The 19753-nt window shown below is 47.9% G+C and overlaps 1 protein-coding gene across 1 annotated transcript in view; it reads left to right on the top strand.

Moving 5' to 3' along the window:
- The first annotated feature begins 518 nt into the window (after window positions 1-518).
- LOC128720401 (uncharacterized) overlaps window positions 519-19753 on the top strand; it is a 46111-nt gene continuing 26876 nt past the window's right edge. The window contains exon 1 of the mRNA XM_053814069.1: window positions 519-1398. Within this exon, the coding sequence (XP_053670044.1) occupies window positions 519-1398 (880 nt within the window). The remainder of the gene's footprint in view (window positions 1399-19753) is intronic.

Genomic DNA, 19753 nt, shown 5'->3' with positions numbered 1-19753 from the left:
CCGGTTGCACGTGTTTCGATTTCTTATTTCGCGATTTCGACAGTTTTCGATCCACCCAGTGCGTCATCGTGTGCGTGTGTGCGTGTGCGAGTGTGTGTGTTGATGTGATACGAGCGCGACAGGATCACACGATTTTCCCGCCATCGTACCCGGTGGGTGGTGGGTGTTGGGCGGGCGTGTTCGCGGGTTCGCGGTTCGACAACATTCCGCGCATTCCCGCTGAAGGCCGCGCCAAAGGATGGTCGCGCCCGGGACGGCTCTAGTGTGCTGCAGGAAGTGCACCTCCCCGGGCCACCCACCAACTGGCCGCGTCCCTTCGACCCACTCGAAACGTCTGATCGTTCCTCCACCGGAGTGAGTGCCGCGAGGCTCCCTTTCCCAAAAAGTGATCCCTTTTCTCCCGGAAATCGCGTGTGCGCGTGTGTGTGCGTGTGTGTGTGGCCACGGCGGGGCATCCATCTATGCGAGTGCGTGTGCGTGCCCGTGGACGTGGCTCCACGCGAGGCCGGTGAAGGTTCATGCTCAGCGGCAGGATTCGTCGGAGGGCCCTGGCCCTGCTGGGCGCCCTCCTGCTGGTGATCCTGGTCTGGCCTCCCTGCTGTGCCTCCATGCCGAAACCACCACCGTCCGCTGGACCCGCCATGGGTCCGTGGGATGTTGTACCTCACCCGGCCGCGGCCGTCCTTCCCCTGATGCCGGCTCAACCTGGGTGGGTGGAAAGTTCCCGCCCACGGCACCCGGCCCCGATTGGTGGAGGGCAACAACGGCAGCAGGGCCACCAGGACCCACCCGCGGAATCGGACAGCCGGAAAAGCCGGCGTGTGAGTGAGTTCTATCGTATCCTGCGCGCCCTCGGGCCAGCCCCCGAACCGTACGAACGAAGGTGGCGTGGTGGAAGTGGTGACGCGGTGGTAGGGCAGTTAAATTTACCACCCCACGAGCGATCGAGTGCAGTGCGAAACGCGCGTGATTATCTAGCAGAACCGATCGATAAAAATAAATCCCAATCGGCCAGGTTCGATGACACGCAATCGACTCAGGAGGTGTCGAGGAGAAAGCGTGAGGTTCCGGCTCCCTTTGGCAATCCTCACCGGCATCAGCATCAGCTTGCTGGGGCCACCGTGGTCGGGAACGGGACGAACCATGGGTGGCATGGGCGACGTGGTGCCACCCGACAAGGGCCACTTCAGAAGCAGAAGCAACTGCTGCTGCAGCAACAGCAACAGCAACAGCAGCAACGAGGCAACGAATCGAATCTCGAGCGCAACGAGCGTTCTGCCAACTTGTCGCGTATTTCCGGCGCGACACGCAAGATCCAGGTGTTCATCAAAAATCGCTATGTCCAGCTGCTGCCCGACGGAACCGTTAACGGGACGAACGACGATCTCAGCGACTACAGTGAGTATCCTAATCTGTTGCGATCGCGATCCTTCCACCCCGCGAATGTAGGGCACGTTGAGTTGAGGGCGCTTTTGCGTACCGTTTCACGATCGCGATCATGTGGGATGATGTGATCAAGCGAACAGAGAGGCGTGTTTTCTAATGCGTGAGCTACGGTTCTTCATAAGACGATCGTTTTTTTGCCGACGAAATGTTGATTTAGCAGGCAAATCCCAAAATCATGCTAGAAACCGGAGATGCCAAACGGGTTCCTGCCATCGATCGATCTTCCAGAAGCGTGCGCGTGTGATAGAGAAAGATAGAGAAAAAGAGCGAAAGACGGAGACGTTTAAGATCCTCGAAGCTGATGCGCTAGGGGCTATTAGCTTGCTGGTGAAATATTTTCATGTTTTGTTTCTAAATTCGCTTATTAATGCGAATGACTTTTAATCGCGGATGACGTATCGCAGGACGTGGATGTTTTATGCTACCTCTTCTGCTTGTGGAAGAAGAGAAAGTTCAACGAACAGAGGAAGAAGCAACATTCTGGGCCTGACGATCGCTTAATTGAGCCGGCCGTTTTGCTAAACTGCACCAGTTAGCGAGATGCTAGCGATAATTGTCACCCGGTTTCGATGGCTGAGCTACTTTTTGGGAAGTCTGCAAACGAAGAAGATCATAAGAGATGCGTATCTACCGAAAACAACCTTAAAAACCAAACAGACACGAGCTACTAGTCAGAATACGATCGTGCTATTATGATATATTCTGGTGTCATGGAAACTGCCACCTAGCAGCGGATCTTTGAACGATCATGCATTGAAATCTCAGAACCTGCTCCTGTTGAGGTAAAGGTAGTTGTGGTCTACAACGACTCACCCTCGGAAGGAACAAACACGCACGGAAACCATTGAACTCGAGACACGAGCCGGCGTGCAGTGGCGGGAGTTGTTAATTTCTACACCCTTGCTAACTGTGCCTCATTTTCACCTGCCTGTGAAATCGGGGAGGCTCTGGACGCTCGTTGCTGTTTTGTCCCAAAACCAGGAGCCCAACATCGCGGTGAGAACAAACTCCGCTGGACTGAAGCAAAAAGAGTTTGACCGGTTCGCGGAAACGCATTTCCAAACGTGCTGAAAATTAGCCACCTCCCGGCAAATGTGCGATAAACTCGGGACGATCCTTGCCGCGATCACGCGATGCGTCTAATAACGAAAATAGCCAATGCAGGTGTGCGAATTAAAGCACCCCAAATTTCGTCGTCTAACCGATGATTGACATGTACCGTTTGCGCACAAATTAGAGCCAAATCATGAGCTGGTGGTGCACCGAATTAGACTGGACGTACAGGATGATCGCAAGATCGCTTGTTAGCAAGTGAATTCGTACGTCTTTCTTCGTCAAACCGGCGTAAACTCGACAAACGAGCAGGTTCTATTCTTCGTGGGTTTGTTTGCTCGATTCTGAATCGGAGGTTTTTCCTGGAGTCGTGAAACCTACCCCATGCTCTCTCAAGGCTCGGTCGGTGTGATTTATGGTCCCCTTTTGGACGTTATCAATTAGATGCCAGCCGGGTTGCAGCGCACCCAGCGAGATCGACACGATGTTGGCGGGCTTTTATGACGTGTTGTTTTTCACCCTTCATATTTATGCCCCATCGAAATGGTACAAATTCCTCTCGATTTGAGCCACACAGCGCTGATGCTCCGGTGTGGTTGTAAAACTGTTCGGCCTTGACGAGAAACCGGCGTCCGGTTCGGAACCGTTTTGATTTATTGGATTCCGAAGGGGATGGATGCCTTTCGGCCTGGTGGCGTTCTCGCGTTCTTGAGCACCCTTTTCCGGGAAACTTTCACTAAACCACACGCGTTGCACACGCCGGGACCTTGAGCGTTGCACCACACCCCAAAAACTGTGGCCCTTTCGAGATGTTTGGCCCCATTTGGCAGCCGTATGTTTGCGTTGCAGTTATCGCCGAGCTCGCCCTTCTAATTCGATCTCCTGCAGTCGATCGTAGAGCATTTCCCGGGCGTGCCAGCGTTTACCGTTTCAGGCTCGGGAAACCCCGTGGTGCATCCGAAGGGCCAGGTACTCCACCGACACATCGAACACCTTTAGGGCTTGGGTTGTTTGGTGAGAAAATGCACCGACCATTTCACACCCCCAACGGTCGAAAGGGGTTGAGATTTGTCCCGTTGCGATAAGACCAACCACCCTGAGGGTGGTGAGAAAAGGGCCTTTCGCCCGGTGACTTCCAGGGTGGATTATTGCATCCCGCTGTCAACCGGGATCGCGATGGCGGAACGACGTCGAACGCTTGACGCGATAATTGATCGACGCCGGAAAGGTGAGAATTCGGGGTGTGGAGCAAAAATTGCCCCTCCACCGTTATGAAGGGTGTCCCTTTGCGGGACACGGATGGTGTGATGGAACCGCCATGCTGTCGGTTTGTCAAATTGGAACCGACTTCGATTGGAGCGTCCCGCTGGGCTCGAGAAACTCTATCTCTCTGGGGCTGTTGGCGAGATGGGTGCCTTCATTTTGAGGTGACGAATCGACATTAGAGAGGGTGAGCCTACATTCCGTTCACCTGTAACGATAAAAAAACAGGTTCGAGCTCATCTGAGAGTCGAAACGCTTATTTAAATCCTAACCCACGCGCAACCGAAACGAGCACGATGTGCTAAAATTATCGAATACAAATTAAATAAATCCCGTTGGGCGCAGGACACAAGCAGAAGCAGATCCTCCTCGTTTGCTGGAGAAAGTCATCGACCTTTTAGTCATAGAGCACAACCGAACGCAAAATGCGTCGGTTTTACAAAGCCACCAGCAAACGATCTTTTGTGTTTTTTTTTTTGCGAAGAAAATGCTCGAAAACAAAAATTAACCGTTGTCCCCGCGGCCGCTAAGCAATGTTAATTGGGCGGCTCAAAAGATAGCTGCTTTTTGCGAAATTCTTCTTGAGCCGCTTTCCACGGTTGCGGGTCGGTGTTTTGGCGAACTTCTCCCATTAGTCTGCCGGAATGTATGCAGATTTTATGCACACTGAAGGGGATTTTTTTTGCACACTGCCAGCTCATGCTGTCAGTTTGACTCATCGTCGGGAATTGAAACCCTTGCGATATAACGCATGCTCAGCATGTTTTCAGTAGCAAAAAGTGGTGTTGAACTCCCTCAGTAGCAGTCCTCTGAAGACAGCTCTCCAGGCTTAATGGAAATCCGAATGCCTGCGACGGGATGCATTTTCCTGCGTTCTTGAACAGTCCCACGAAGATCCTAGCTGAAGATCTCGTTCCAAGATCCTGAAGTTCGAGCCGGAACACCATCCGTCGGGAAGTGACAATCGGTAACTTCCCAACGGTAGAGAGGTGTCCGATGGCATTGCAAAATGTGCACGCGAAAAAATGTTGCGGTAGGTCAGTTGCATCGCCGACGTTATTGCAACCGAGCCCGATGCAAACAGAAGTCTTCCTTCTCGCTCCACACAACGCGTGTCTGTGTGTTTGTTTTTCACACCTCCCATTCACACCACCCCCGTTCCATTCCGAACCCTCACCACCCTACGTGTCCTCTCGCTCGTTACAGGAGCTTCCGTTTTTCACGCGTTGCACTTTTTCCTTGCGTATGCTACCACCCTTACAGCCGGCTGCACATTTGCACCACAGTGGGGTGGGTTTTGTTTGGGTTTGCCAGTTTCACCATGCGCATCCACCGCTTGTTTGCTCCACAAATATGCATCCAGACGCATGTGCGAGTCTCGTCAGGGGTGGGTTTTTTTTGCCACCTCTACCCTGGCGAAGGGTCGCGATTCGTTCGTTGGTTTAGTCGTCATGGGGTTTTGCGGGATGTGACGCACTCGTTGATGAGGCGTGAAGCGGATCTTTTGGGATTCCGGAACGATCGAGATGCATAGGATGACACCGGGGTGTTGCATCATGTTGCATGCGCGATGCAATTGAGAGGGCTAGGAGATAAATGAAAAAGATCTGTTTGATGATCGTGACGAAGGATCATAGTAGCCGTTGTGACGCCAATTCAATGCCTTCTTCGATCAAAGCAGCTTTTTGAGGGTTGGTGGCATATTGAGAGATTGTTTTTGATAGGTTAAAAATAGATATCCTGGAGGATGTAAACTGATTATTCTTTAAATTACGAAATTCATGCTTCTTTTGGTAGAAAAAAGGATTCTTCCACTGACAGATAGAGCACTCGAATTAAATGTCTATCTAAATAATCTTGTTGCCATGCAAATAAACCTGATTGTTCACCCTATATTAAGAGTTTCCCGACATTAAAGGCCATCTTCCACGGTATCTCTTGAATTTCTCCCGCCATTGATTACAGCCACCCCATTCGGGAGCTAAATTTGCTCCACCGCTATGATACGCTCATCTGGCGTCTCTTCTAGTCTGATTTCGATGGCGTACGTTTTTTTTGTTGATACTGTTGATACTGTTGCTATGTTTTGCTGCACCCACCCACCTGCTGGCCCTTCCGGTTATGGCCACCCTGCCCCAGACGGTGCTGATTTATGACTTCCGTATAATTTACCAATCGAGCGAACGCGAACGCGGCTCACGGAACAGAAGAACCTAGAGCCGCCCTGCGCACCACCACCAGTGACCCACATTCCCAAAGGGATATGGGGTGGTTCATTCGACCCCTGATCACTTCGGTCAAGCACCGGCGTAAGTGCGCCAGCGGTCAATGGCCTCTCCGTACGCAAACCAAAGCCTGATTGGCGACATTCGTGTGCGTCCGAGGGGTGGTCTTATTAGCATTTTGGGTGTGTTTTTTTTTTGGCTTTCCTTTCGACTCTTATTTAGACGTGCCCCCTAGACGCACCGAATGGCTGGGTCAGATGTCACTAGGCTGGCAAGTGATCGCCTCCACCAGCTCGTTTCGCATAATGCCCGGTTTGTCTGGTTCACGGTAGACGAAACATGCTCCGTGGTTTATTTGCACCATTAAGTTTAATGTTCGTTTTATGACGTTGCGTTTTGAGACCTTAAAACCGTGAAATAGTCACCCACTCAATGGCTGATAAATGCACCTGCAGTCGACGAGTTGCAGTGGCGCTTTGGGGAGGGTTTTTGTGATTTTATTTTATGCAGTTAGTAACTGAAACCATCCACGATTTGGGGCAGTATTTTAGCCTCAATTAAGCCACGCGTAACGCTTAAATGTTCCGCTGGGGAATGAATAATGGATGCATAATTCATTCCTCGAAAACAGACACGTTGTCTCCCGCCCAAATGGACATAATTTTAGTGTCGAAATTTCCCATCTCTTTCACCTATGCACGTCCCTATGCAGCATCCCCAAAGCAATGGGGGCTTACGAGCGCTCAAAAGTAGTACACTGGGGGCTTGAAAAATGCCACACGGATACGGTATCGATTTTTAATGTCTCGCTCCCCCAGCGAGCCAGATGGAAGGGCTGATGTTAATGGGAAATCAAACCATCTTTCCTCAGTAGTAGGGTGGCAGCACGCCCTGTTCGTGAGGTTGGCTTTCTCATGGTGCTCCTAATTATGCGAATTGCCCTGCAGGTGGTAAAACTCTCCAGGTCTGCTGGGTGGAATGCACGCCCAAAGGGCTTTTATAGGACCAGCCAGCTGCCTGACGAAATGCACAGGATCCGGGTTTCGATCGATCGAGGGCTCAAGAGGGGGTTAATTTTCGAAAACCCCCCTTATTCGGGAGAGATGTGCACGAACAGGTCAATAGATTTCGATTGATTTACGATCGTGTCTCGCAAAAGCTGGGCCCTGGGGACTCCTTGCAGCTCGTAAAGTTGTTTTTTGGACGTTTTGGGGGGGCGATGGAAAATCGTCTTAATCGCCACCGGTTGACCGCATGCTATAGTTGTCTTATTATCGTGAGGTTTTCGTTTCAAGCGAACGATTAAGATGCTGACAGGGTCGATAGTAGAATGCTGCTTCGTGTGGCACGATTAGATGTAATGGATAGTGCTGCTAACGGCTGCCAGCAGCAATATACAGGCGGTCCAATGGTCGTGTGTTAGGTGATAATAGTTCTTGGGTGAAATTTGTTGTTTTCTGTGTTCGAAGAAACCCGAGAATATTCCGATGCAACCCATGGAAAACCTAAGAGATGACGCAGATGATACGGTCAAAGAATCGAGGGTGTGCGTGCCCGTGTGTGAGTAAGGAAACAAAACCACTCTCAAGAAGGGCGCGTAAGGTGACACTTTCAACGCTAGAAGTGTCAATGAAGTGAAGGGTTTTGCTTGATTCTCAAACAAAGCGCTCCGTCAACGCCATGGAAAGGGCTCGTAGTGAAATGCGCACTCCCTTTTGAGGGCAAGGGAGTGGATTGGGTCTCGTTTTTCGGCGAGGCTAAATGGGATTCGATCTCTGGAAGACCTTTTTTTTCGGTGTGTGGTCTACTGGCTGGATGCATCTGCATAATGTGTGAACTCTTGTGAGGGACCCATGAGGTCATACTTCTTTAGGAGGGCGAGCAACTTCGCCTTGAGTGCGTCTCGTAGTCACGACATAAGCCTGTTGCCTTTCGCTCGTTGGAGAAAGTGTTCTTTTTCTGGTGATTGTGTTTTGCAAGATCCAACTGGGTTGAATAACGAGCGCGAGAGATAAAAAAGCGAGTTCTCGACGGTGGTTGGATTATGACGCGACCTAATCCGATAACAAATGCCACCCCATTAGCGATCCATCGGGCAGAGTGATCCTAAACTAAGCGCCGGTGGTGCCCGAATGCATGAGAAAAATGATATACACCTCGGTGGCGGTGGTGGTGATGGAAAACATTTGCGCAAAGCCCCTTCGGGCCTGTTGGGAAAGGGAGTTTGAAGCTTAAAGACAAAGACGAAGAGGAAAAATGCACGCACACACGGGCGCACTGGCACGCAACGAAACAAAAAAAGGGTTTGGAACCGGCAAAACTATTTTCAAAACGCGCAACCGACAGCTGAAACCTGATGGTTTCGGAACCTGTCGTCTTGGCTGGCGGCGAGTTCCTCAGGACTGGAGACAGCCTTGGGAGTTGAAAGGGTGATAGGGATGACGAAGAGAAGAAGGAGAAAAAAAAACCCTACATAAATAAACACACGACGGCTGCATCTCGGCAACGGAATCGAGCCAAAGACTCGCGTGCTTTCGTTCTGAGCGTTTGGGTGCATTCATTCACAAGTCGATCGAGGCGAAGATCGAGTTCCACTGGCCAGCTGACCGGAGATGCCCTGTTGGATAGTGGGGAGGAAAGTGAAATGCCCGTCCGATGAAGGGGGCTTTGTAATTTATAAAATCATAACCATCGACGAGTCTCGGTGGACGTCCGTGTTCGGGGAATCATTCGGGGGATCGATTTAAATTCCATCGCAAAAACCGGCTCGATCGGAAGTCGGAGTGCGATCGAGGACGGGAACGGGATTGAATCAGGATCAGCAGTGAGGAGGTTTGAGAAAAGCCGACTGCAATGGAGTCAGACAATGGACACAGGCGACTGGGAAGTCACATTTGCATGGGCTTTCTTCGATGGACTTCGTCAGAGCTCATTCTCTGAAGGCTGCAGAACCAGTCCCGCATTCAGAAAACTCGTCCATCGTTCTGTTAAACGAGTAGTCGTTAAACATCATGCTACCGAGTTCGCAAGAAGTGACCGTAATGAAGTCATTCGGATAACGCAGCGACATGGCTCGTGTAATCGTGCGCATCGATGCAAAAGGCGGCTCTCGAACGGACTGTAATGTCTCAATCCAAAGCAGAAAATCGATGCAGAGAAGATCGAGTCAACAGGGAGGCTATGTCTTCTGGAGGAGCAACGCAAAGCGAATATTTACGAGACAAACGAATTGCCCTCTGTCGGGGCTCATGTTGGTCAAACGTTCGCTTTCCGAAGGCGATCCATGGGAAATCGCAAACACACGCGAAGCACTTTCCGGAAGCGATCAAGACCCGGTGGCAACTTTGTTGCTGAAAGTGATATTGGTTCTTTCTTGCCAACAGCTTCATGACCTTTAGCAGGTGCAGTTAAAAGGCACGCTTGCACCATTAGCGCTCATTAGTCCGGTGAAACAGCACACCTGCATTAGCCATGGCCTGATTGCATTCTAAAGTGATCCGAACGGGCCGGAAAAATGGGAACCTCGTTCATTTTTCATTCATCCACACCGTGCGATTGATCAGCGATCGCTCGAATGGTTATTAATTGATCGAAACAGTTAATTTCCTGTGGTGCCATATTTGGGGATCCTCAGCGACTGGTGTGGCGGTTCATTTAGACCTGATTTCAAGCCCGCGCTTTTCAAATGCATCCGGTCCCGGTAGAGGACGTACAGTTTTAATTACTCCCGTCGTAAAACCCGATTGTCCCACGTAAAATCAGTAACTAATTTGACAGTTATTGATCGCTTGAAGCGTGCCGGACGTCTCGGTGAATCTGGTTCGCTACCGCGTGGTGGGCTAAAAGCCCTTCCCAAGCAGGTGATCGAAGGGAGGCACATTTATTCGCACGTCCAACCGGTCGTAGAGTTCTTCGCACGATCACCCGTAGGGAGCTTCAGAGCCCGAGTTCATCTGCATAAAGTTACACTTCGTGAGACCAAACTTGACACCTCCGGACGCCTTAGTGTATTCTGAGGATGGCTCCGGAAGGTGTTTGTCGAACGTCTCAAAGGCTTGGATGCTCCCAAATCACACCTCGCAAGCACCTGGCACTAGTTGGACTTCTCTTCGGATCATGTAGCCGCCCAAGACTGCCCAGAAAATGGGCCCACAAGCTCGCCCCTTCGGGTTACAATGTTGCAAATGGAGTCGTCGCCATTGGACGCGTTACCAACGGCAACTGCAGGCGTACACACGGAGGTTTTCCTCCCAGTAACGGTCGGATTGCTATCATATTCTTTATGAAATATTATTATCCAACTCGTCGGCCGTCGCCAGCATGGGGTGAGCGTTGCTTTCGTTCACGCTTTCGAACAGCCGGTCCACATCTCGGCCAGTCCCGACACATGCTGACGGAGAAGAGCCAGACGAGCACGACGCCTGAACCAAGCACTGGATGCACTTTTGCGCCCTACTGGGGTGAAAAAGGAAAATAATCACTGTCGCACATTAACCCACAAATAACCGAGCACGTGGTTTCGTTAAATGGGTACGTTTGCTTTTTCTGTGCAGTTTGTTTGCGTTAAGTGTTTTCGCAAAGTTTGGACGAGTCTTTGAATGCTTCTTTCGTGTGTTGTTTCGTGGTCTAATCGGACACCTTTTCGATGGCATGGGTGTTGAAAAAACTCACATTAACGGTCCCGAACACGTGAACGATCGATACGTGCTGAAACAAGGCGATTGATTTAAACATATAAATCACAATTCGCCTACTCACGGTCACGGTTTGGATTTTGACGGCCCGTACAGCCCATAGGAATGGATGATATGGCGTTTATCTGCGATCGCAATTCCAATGAGCCATTAAGCGATTCATCACTCATCAGGTTAAATATTCGCGACTCGCCGCCTTCGGAGGGAAAAAATAATAACCCCCAGCCCCGCAGCTATAATTCACTTTCATCGCGTTCCTCATCAATCGCACCCACGGTGGCCAGTGGCAGCGATCAAGCTTAAGAACGCGATCCATCCGGACCACGATGAGGTGCGATCAAAATCGCGACCGGTTTTTCCGCGATTGACAGCGCGCTCGTTGCGTTCCTGCGCTCGTGACGTAATCGAGCGAAAGGATCTGGCCGATTTTGCGTACGTCTTTGGCCGCGGGATTCGGGAAGATAAGCCAAGCGAGTCGTTCACCCCGGGTGCCCGGTGACGATCAGTTTTATGATCGTTTCGGGAAAATATTTCAAGAGAATCCCACGACGGGAGAATCCCGCCTTTTCGTTAACGGGATTCTACGGTTGGTATTCGAATGCGCCACTGATCTTAGCCTCCATCGAGCGCTTTAATGATGGGTTGACGGAGTTTAAGAAAAAAGATATGTTTATTTGTTCCCGCGCAGCGAAACAATCGGCTGAAGGACGCGCTCTGTATTTCATTCGATTTTATTTCGCCCTCCTCGCGCAGACCACCTACGAGGAGGAAAGTCAATAGGTTCCTTTCTATTTTTCTCCTGCAAAATGGTAGCCATTTACGGGTGCTTTATAATTAAGCAGGTTAGGCAAAAAGGGTGTAATTTGGACCACGCTAATACCGCACCTAAACTGCACATTAGAGCGAAAGGAGTTTGAGCCTTCGCGCGAAACCGAAACGGTGATCGTCATTTTCACCGATCGATTGATCGAGCGCATTGGACGCGTATCGCACCCCATAAAACACACTCTGCAGCCTGGTTTGCACCCTCTTCGTTGGCCTTTTGGGCTAGCTTGCAGCATTTCACAGTAGATCAAAGTGAAATTTAATCATACGCTCCACTAACTTGCACGGATGCATGGAACAGCCCTAATAACGATGATGATGATGCTGATGATGGTGGTCCAGCGCGAAGATGACGGCTTCCGAGAAGCGCATCTCCAGCATTGGTCACACCTTGCGGAATGAGAAAGGTGATCGCGATGCTCTAAAGCCAAAGCACCCAGAGTGGTCAAATGAAAAACCACCTCGAGCTACAAATGTGCCCAGAAGAGAAATGGAGCGGGTCCAAAACGGTCGTTTTGGGCCGATCGAAAAGAGAATACTCTCAGATTACAGCTACAAAACCGATGCGGGACTCGCAAATCGAATCGAAACAGCAAAGGTGCATCATATCGGCGTTACGCGCGAGGGCAAATTAACAAAAGAACATCGACCGCGGTGTGGTCTCACGGGGCGTAAGGTAACTTTAGACAAACATTTACGGAAATGTGATGGCTGCGAGGAGGCCACAAAAAAAACCATCCCGGTGTCCGTTTACCATCGCGAGGCGAGACTCCAAAATCGCAACATCCCAGATGCAGCCGAGAAATGCATCCTGCAACTGCACCCGAGCGCATCTGGCCAGCTGGTCTGGTGCGGGTCGTTTTTGGGCGACGGAGAGATTTTGACGTCCGATTAGCGATGAAGCATGGGAAAGCGGAAACAAAAAGTCGAGCGCATGAAAAGCGGCGGCGTCAGTTAGCGAATATTAGCTAAAAACCACACGCTAGAGGGGAGAAGATAAAAATAGAGAAACAACAACACAGGGGAAATGCAAACCGAAAATCTGGTTTTGATTTTTGGGATCATTTGCCACATTCGATATCTGCCGTCAGTCGTCAGGGAGTTTTAAGGTATTTTTCCCTGATAACGCCCCATTTTCCCTGCTCGATGAAAAATGAGATTGTTTGTTCGCTTTATTGCAGCCGGCAACGGAAAGAGGGTGAATTTTGGTTGTTTTCTGGTAAAAGTCTATTCGATTTTTATCTCATCGAAACCCAAATCTCTTTGTAGCACGAATAGTTTGAAGAACCAGTGCGTGTTGTCGTCGTGGTGCAGTTTTTGCTTAAATTTTTCCCTCAGTAGCGCACTCTTCAACGTACATTCCCATGCAATTCGTCTTCGCTCGTACGCGTCCCGTCATCTGCACGCCTGTTCCACGTTCCACCCACGAACGTATCCACTTTGCAGGGCCATATTTGTACTGCTAGTCATATTTATACCCGTCTGGCAAATTTGTCATTCTCCCCGGCGGCACAAATAGCGGCCACCGACGGAACCATGCCTGTCAACGGGCCGTCAATCATGTGCGACCGTGCGTTTGGTGGCGCTGGCCTCACCAGGAGGTTTGGTCACGCGGCCACACTTCCGTTCACCGTTTTTCCTCTTTTCCCTGTACCGTACAAAAGGCACGATGGTGAGCACGCAGCACGAAATTCCACCGGCATGCGTGAATGCTCGTCTGGTCATCGAAGAAAACGACGCATTTCAACGCATTTTCCACCCACCGAAGCTGGTCACGCGTTTCCCGGTGGTCATCGAACTTTATCCGACGGTTCGTGGACACGTTGATAGTACGCAGAAGAAAAACCTGACCGAATCTGGACCGACGGTTCACGCGGCGAACGGAAGGAAACGGTCTCGGCCGGCGGGTGGTCGGTTTTTCGTGGAAAACCCACACACAACAAAAAAAAAGATGAAAAACAATTGACCATCGAACCGATGGCCCTTTCCGGTGCGTTCGCACGCAAGCACACGCGTTTCCTGTGACGTGACGGGCAAGGATGCGCATTACGCAACGCGTAAGTGCATCGTTCTTATCGTGCCGAAATCGAGACCGCCCGAAAGCGATCCTGAAGCAGGATGGCCAACCGAGCCGAACGAATGGTAATCGGAAATCTCGATGGGCTTCCCGGGGCCCTTTAGGGATGCGAAATTGCGAATCAATTTGCGGTTTTGGTCGTGCGTAAAACTGGTCAGCGATTTGCCGCCACCGGTCTTGGGTGGTAGCAGGGACTTTTCCGCTTCTTTGAAGGGTGAGTTTTTCAAGGGTGGAATGTCCCTCGAACTCTCCTGGGAGCTCTCCTACAGTGGGTGGTACAGGGAAGAAAAAGAACCTTCTCAATGTATGTACATTTCGTCCTATTGCGCAGAAGAGTCATCTTCGCTGGAATAGCGCAGTGCATTTAATGGACTTTCAATTTGCTACGGTCAATTTTGATAATAACTCAGCGCATTATCGTCCATCGCTATTCCCTTTGCTAATCAGCTACATGGTGTTTATTGCATCTGACAAACAGATTTATTGCTACCATATCGATCGATCACCAGGGTGGTTCTATTTGGCGCCTCATTTTTATGAACTGTTTTAATGCTGTCAGGACGAGATAAACATTATCACACGGTGGTTGGTCGGTGATTGGCGTGAACACATGGTTAATGGGCGTTTTAAAACCCAGCAGGAAGGCTATGACTCAGACCATTACAAGTTCAAAAGTCCCCCAACGATTCTTATCATGCGTAATATGACGATAACGTCTCCAGAACGCGGACGTTAAATTTGGGATTGATTATCTGCCGAACTTCTCGCGTTGCTTAAGGCCCATCGCGCAGTGTTCTAATCCCAACCGCCTCCAGAAACGATTTCCTTGACGATTGTTTGCTCAAGCTGCTTCTCGGCTTGGGGTGAATTTGCATACGAATTTCCTTTCTCGATCGAGACCACTTCTCACGATGGAGCTCTCATTCAAGCCGTCCAGCCCGTTGCTCGGGTTACTCGGTTCTCCCTTTGAGTAGCTGATTCAACCCCACGCTTTAGACCAGCGATCAGTTTGATTTGATGCCCGCCCCAAAATATCATTCATTATCACCTAAACGATCCGCCCCATTACGGGAAGGGTTTTCGTTTCTGATTGCACCGCGGGAAGCCGTGTGATTCTCACATTTCCAGAACGCCAAACCAACGCGGCCTCGGACGGTCCGGGCGCCTCCGACTGGCATCCGCTTTACGAATACGAAAAGCCATCATAATGCGGTCGCTTAAAATTCATCGTCCTATTGATTGCGGGATGTTGCGCGGCCAGTCTCGGCATCCCCACGTGGCTTTCTTCTTTGAGCGCTTCTGGTGACTTCTGCGCTTGATCGCTCGAACGACGAACCCGTGGAAAGTGCATGTTTAACGGGCATCCGTCCGTTTCCGATGGAGTGACCCGTGGCTTCGGATTTATCGTACGAGTTAATTACCAATGTAAATTGGCCGATTAGCCGTTCGAAAACCGTTACTGAACCATGCGGGGCATCTTGGCAGCGTATCTGGAGCAGTCCCGTTTTGCTTTCATCCGTCCGATGGGGGCGCCTGGGTCTTAAATAATATTCAACCCTCCAGGGCGGATATCTAACGCCCTACGGCGTGGTGTGCGACATCGGAAACCCCCTTGACCGATGCGTCAACGTTTGCTCGGGACAGAATCCTTGATTTTATGTGTGTCTCGCTCCGTCGTGCTGTTATCGGCTATCTTTACGAGCTTTCTTCTTTTCGGAGAGGTGAATGCGAAGCGTTTGGAAGCGTTTCCTGTGGTGTCATTAAAAGTCGCTATCAATAGTGGCTGCCCTTCGACATGTGTTGGGTGATATGCTTTGCACATTGGCAGGCAGCTATCGAAAGTGGTTGGTTTTTAGGCACCGATAAAATCATGCGCCTATCAATTGACTAATAAAAACCACTGCATGGACGGGGCTTTGGAGGTGGGTTTTATGAATTGTTTTCGAATTTCAAATCAAATTCAAGAATAATCTTTAATCTTTATTGTGTTTATAAGCACAAGAAGTCTGTCTTTCTAAACCTATGATAAGTTTTTGTTCTTTGATCGTAAAACAATCTGTCAAGGTAAAACAGAAGCTCTTCAGAGACATGTTTGCTAACTTTCGAAGCAAAACCGAACCATAGACTATTCTCATGCTCCGAAGCATCCTTTCTCTAAGTCACCACTGCTTTCCATCTATGTGAAAGTTTTAAATGAAGGCCATTTGTAAGCTTGAGAAGCGAAAAAAAATTCGCGATCTTTCGTCGATTCGCGAGCTCATAGTTCGGCCCCGAGGTTTATGTGGCGAAAACAAGTTTCTTGGAAGAAATTTGACCCAACACAGGCATGTGTTTGAATCTCCTGCCACTCGCAGATGAATCACGTCCCATCAAGTACTGCAAGTTCTCCGAAGAATCGTTCCTCTCGAGCAGGCTGGCGGTACATATTAGCCGCTGGCAAACACTCAATGTTGTGACACACATTTTAATGCTTTATGGTCGTAATTTGAGCATTGTTTGTCTGGGTTGTAATTATTGCCGTCTGGTGTGGTGTCCCTTTTAGATTTGTAACGTTGCTAGAGCGCGTGCCCTGGGCACGCAACCCTTCACTTGCAACCCCTTTTTTTCGACCCTTTGCCGGGCCGCGTGGGATGGTAATTGCGATCCGCGGTGGATTATCTCGTCTCGGTCAATATTTAGCGGCATAATCTGGCGATAAGCGGTGCAGCGGTTTGCGTAAGCGCATTGTTTCGGTATCATGTAATAAGCGTTTGTATGTCCCACTGTCACATGTAATGTGTGGTTTTTCCTGCCCTCTTGGGCTCTGCGAATCATTTCAACCAGTCATTTGGTGGGCGGAGAAGTCTAGATGCATCTTTCGGATTAGTGTCTGTTGGTGAAACATTCGATTCGTCGGAAACTGGCCTCGATTGTACTTTCACCGTTGGCTGTAAACGACAGAGTAAGATAAAACCCTAAATCAAGCCAGAACACGTGAAAGAGCGGCCACATTTTATTTGATGCAAAAGAAGTTAGAAGACTTGGGCCACGGCAGGCTGGTAGTTTAATGACTCTTGACTCGTTCGCTAATTGCATGATTTTTTTCTCCTGTCTCAACGGTATTTATACTAGCTACAAACGGTTTACAAAAAAATCGCAAGCAGTAAAATGAGAATGTTGTCTATTTAACAGCAGTGAAAAATATACAATTTGTTTAATTTAGAGTAAGATAGATTTTATCATAATAAATTAATTAACGAAGTAAACCGAAGAAATTAGTCGAAAAAGGCGTAAAATTTTAAAAGGTCGTGCTCTTTTCTTACGCACCAATTCAAGCATAATTGATCCATTTTCCAAAGTGTTTTAAAAAACAATATACATGTGTCGGAGCGGTTCACTTATGATCTTCTTCGATGTTTCCTTTCCCTCGAATGATGCTTAACACAGCCGAATCAGCTGACGGCGGGCTTTTCGAAGAGAATGCGCGATACGACGCCTAGCGAAACCACGAAAGCCACTTTGGTGCAAGCTTTCGGGCACTTTGGTGGTGCGTAACGGTATTTTCTGTTAAAATTTCAATTTCGCAGCCCACCACCATCCTTAAACCAGTTCCCGATGGCCTCAACATCGCAGTACGGTTCGGGCCACGGAAAGTGTTCTTAAACTGGTGTTTGTAGCCTTTTTTTATGTTCACCGCTTTCGGCTGCATTAACGCTGACCGAGCTCTTTGATTAATCTTGCTTTATGTTTTGTTTTATGTTTTTTGCACGATGTATTGATATCTACACACTTCAGCTCTTCATCTTTGAGCAACCCAATTGGCAGTAAGCCTTGGCTTTTCCATGCCAACGTTGCGAGGGGTTGGTTACGACGGTATCTTTATTTGCATGAGAGCCGTTTTCGAACAATTTTTTTCGTTTTGATGCTTATATTTTTTAAATAACGAGGATTATCGCACAAAGTCTGATTAGCAAAGTTTTATTCAAACAAAGCTTATTTTTGTAATGTTGAATTATTTCATTTTCACTAAATACATCAGAGAAGAATCATAATTTTACAATTTATAATCATAATCCGCATGAACAGGGTTTTCTTGAGTAATGAAAAAAGAGCAAACCCATTTTTTGATATTCCATTAATTGCCAATACGTATCATATCCGCCTGATTTCGGTGACCAGACGTGCCGAATGTAAAATCGAAAATAAACCCAACCCACAGTGGGGAAGCCAGGAACAAATCGCGGTCATAAGTATTTTTTGTCAGAATTTCTTGGTTTTTTCTTACAAAATGTGTTGAATGTTGACCAATTACTCATTTAAGACGATTATTGGAAGTGGACATCCAGAGGGTGCCACTGTATCTACATATACTATGTTGATAGATTGTAGTTCAAACACCTTGCGTGCCAAGCGTTTTTTAGGAAATTCCACAGAACGCCATGATTCAAGCATTTCATGTACATATGTCATAGCCACGGTTGCATCGGCACTAATTCTTCACGTTCTACGTTTATGGTGAATTTTTGACTTTATTCACGTTTATTTTTATTGCTCTTGGCAATTTTTCATCACCCATTTTTTGGGTGACGCGGCACGCAAGGTCTTATAGATTCTTAACGTTTTAGCAAATAATTTGAATTTAGTATGTTTTATTTTAAAAAAAATCTTCTGTTACTTCTGTTGTTCAAAATTTAGCTTTATTACATCTTCTACTGTTTTTGTTCATCTCCTTCATCAATTTCTGCATTCTCGACTTCATTTAAAATCATGTCTACAGGATTTTCATCATCTGTTGCCCATAGCTCAGGATCTGTCATACAAGATTCATCGTCATTCAAAAAGAATTTTTTAACTACTTCTGGGAACGATGACGGTTTTTTTCGACGCATTCTCAATTCAAGTGAAATAGAGCTGATTTTTGGATCGCTGGTATGTATTGCACGCATGAATGTGTCTTCTAAATTATACACTCGTGATGATTTTCTTGCGTGAGTGGCTCTGTCCCGTCTGAAGCATTTGTGACGTGATTCTAATGCTTCTTCTCCTAGACATCCTATGGGTACAGGAGAATTCAATATGATGTCTCCTGCATGAGCCAAAATTTTGTGAACAGTTGCTGGAATTTTATACCAATTATACAACTCCAAAAACTTTCTATAGGTAGCATTACAATATTTTCCAAATGCTACAGCATCTATAGACTTCTGGCAGCTGATGACTATAAGAATGTTTCTGAACCTATCGATAAGATCTTCATCAACATCCATAGATGAACTTGCTAAGCTTGGATTTGAAAAAATACGTCGACAAACATTTCCTACTGTACTGTTTCCCGAAGATCCTGGTCGTGGTTGATCCACTTTCACTCCAAAAGCATTATACAATTGCTGGCGAACAATTTTTTTCCGGTTTTCGACCTCTATGGTATCCTCTTTAGTAATCCTCCATTTTTTTACAGTGATACGATAAGAAATGTTCAAAATACATTGAAAAAACCGTAGCCAGCAATGAAGGGGTGAAATACCGTAGCTCAATGCACATGGAATTGGATTAAAGCCGTTTTCCAGCATTGCTAGATCATTCATCTGTATAGGAGAAGCACTACAAACTGGACAGCACATAGTTGGATTTTCAGTAATTATTGATAACACTTTTCCATCTATCATGGTTAGCAAAAATTGGAACTTCAACTCTATACTTTTCCCTCCGCTTAAGCGCACTGTCCTTGTTTCCAAATTTGTAAGTTCACTCTCTATTTCACTTTTCGTTTGAAGTACTAATTCCCTAGTCTCATTTGCAAAAACCATTGAAATTGGTCTACAAAATCTGTTACTTTGCGCTTTGGTATTGAACCAAAAGATTTTTTTCTCAACGGTATCGTCAATAATGAATAGCTGGACTGGACACATAGCGGTTATAAAAATATTTCTATCATCTTGTTCACTGTTAACATGTTGGTGATACTGTGAATGTCCGGTAGAACCATCCATACCCCAATTGCACAACAATACCAAATTTGCCGAATTTAGCTTCTTTTGTTCCAAATATTCTTCAATAACCTCACTTCGCATCTCTATTATCCGCTCTGCTGTTACATTTGCTAAAGATTGAACTCTCACTTTCACACTATTTTCGCTCACTTGTATACCTGAAGGAACACATAACTTTTTCGCTTTTTGCACTTCTTTATA

The sequence above is a fragment of the Anopheles nili genome, chromosome 2 (genome assembly GCF_943737925.1).
Source record: "Anopheles nili chromosome 2, idAnoNiliSN_F5_01, whole genome shotgun sequence".
Taxonomy (NCBI): domain Eukaryota; kingdom Metazoa; phylum Arthropoda; class Insecta; order Diptera; family Culicidae; genus Anopheles; species Anopheles nili.
This window is presented reverse-complemented; position numbering and strand designations above follow the sequence as displayed.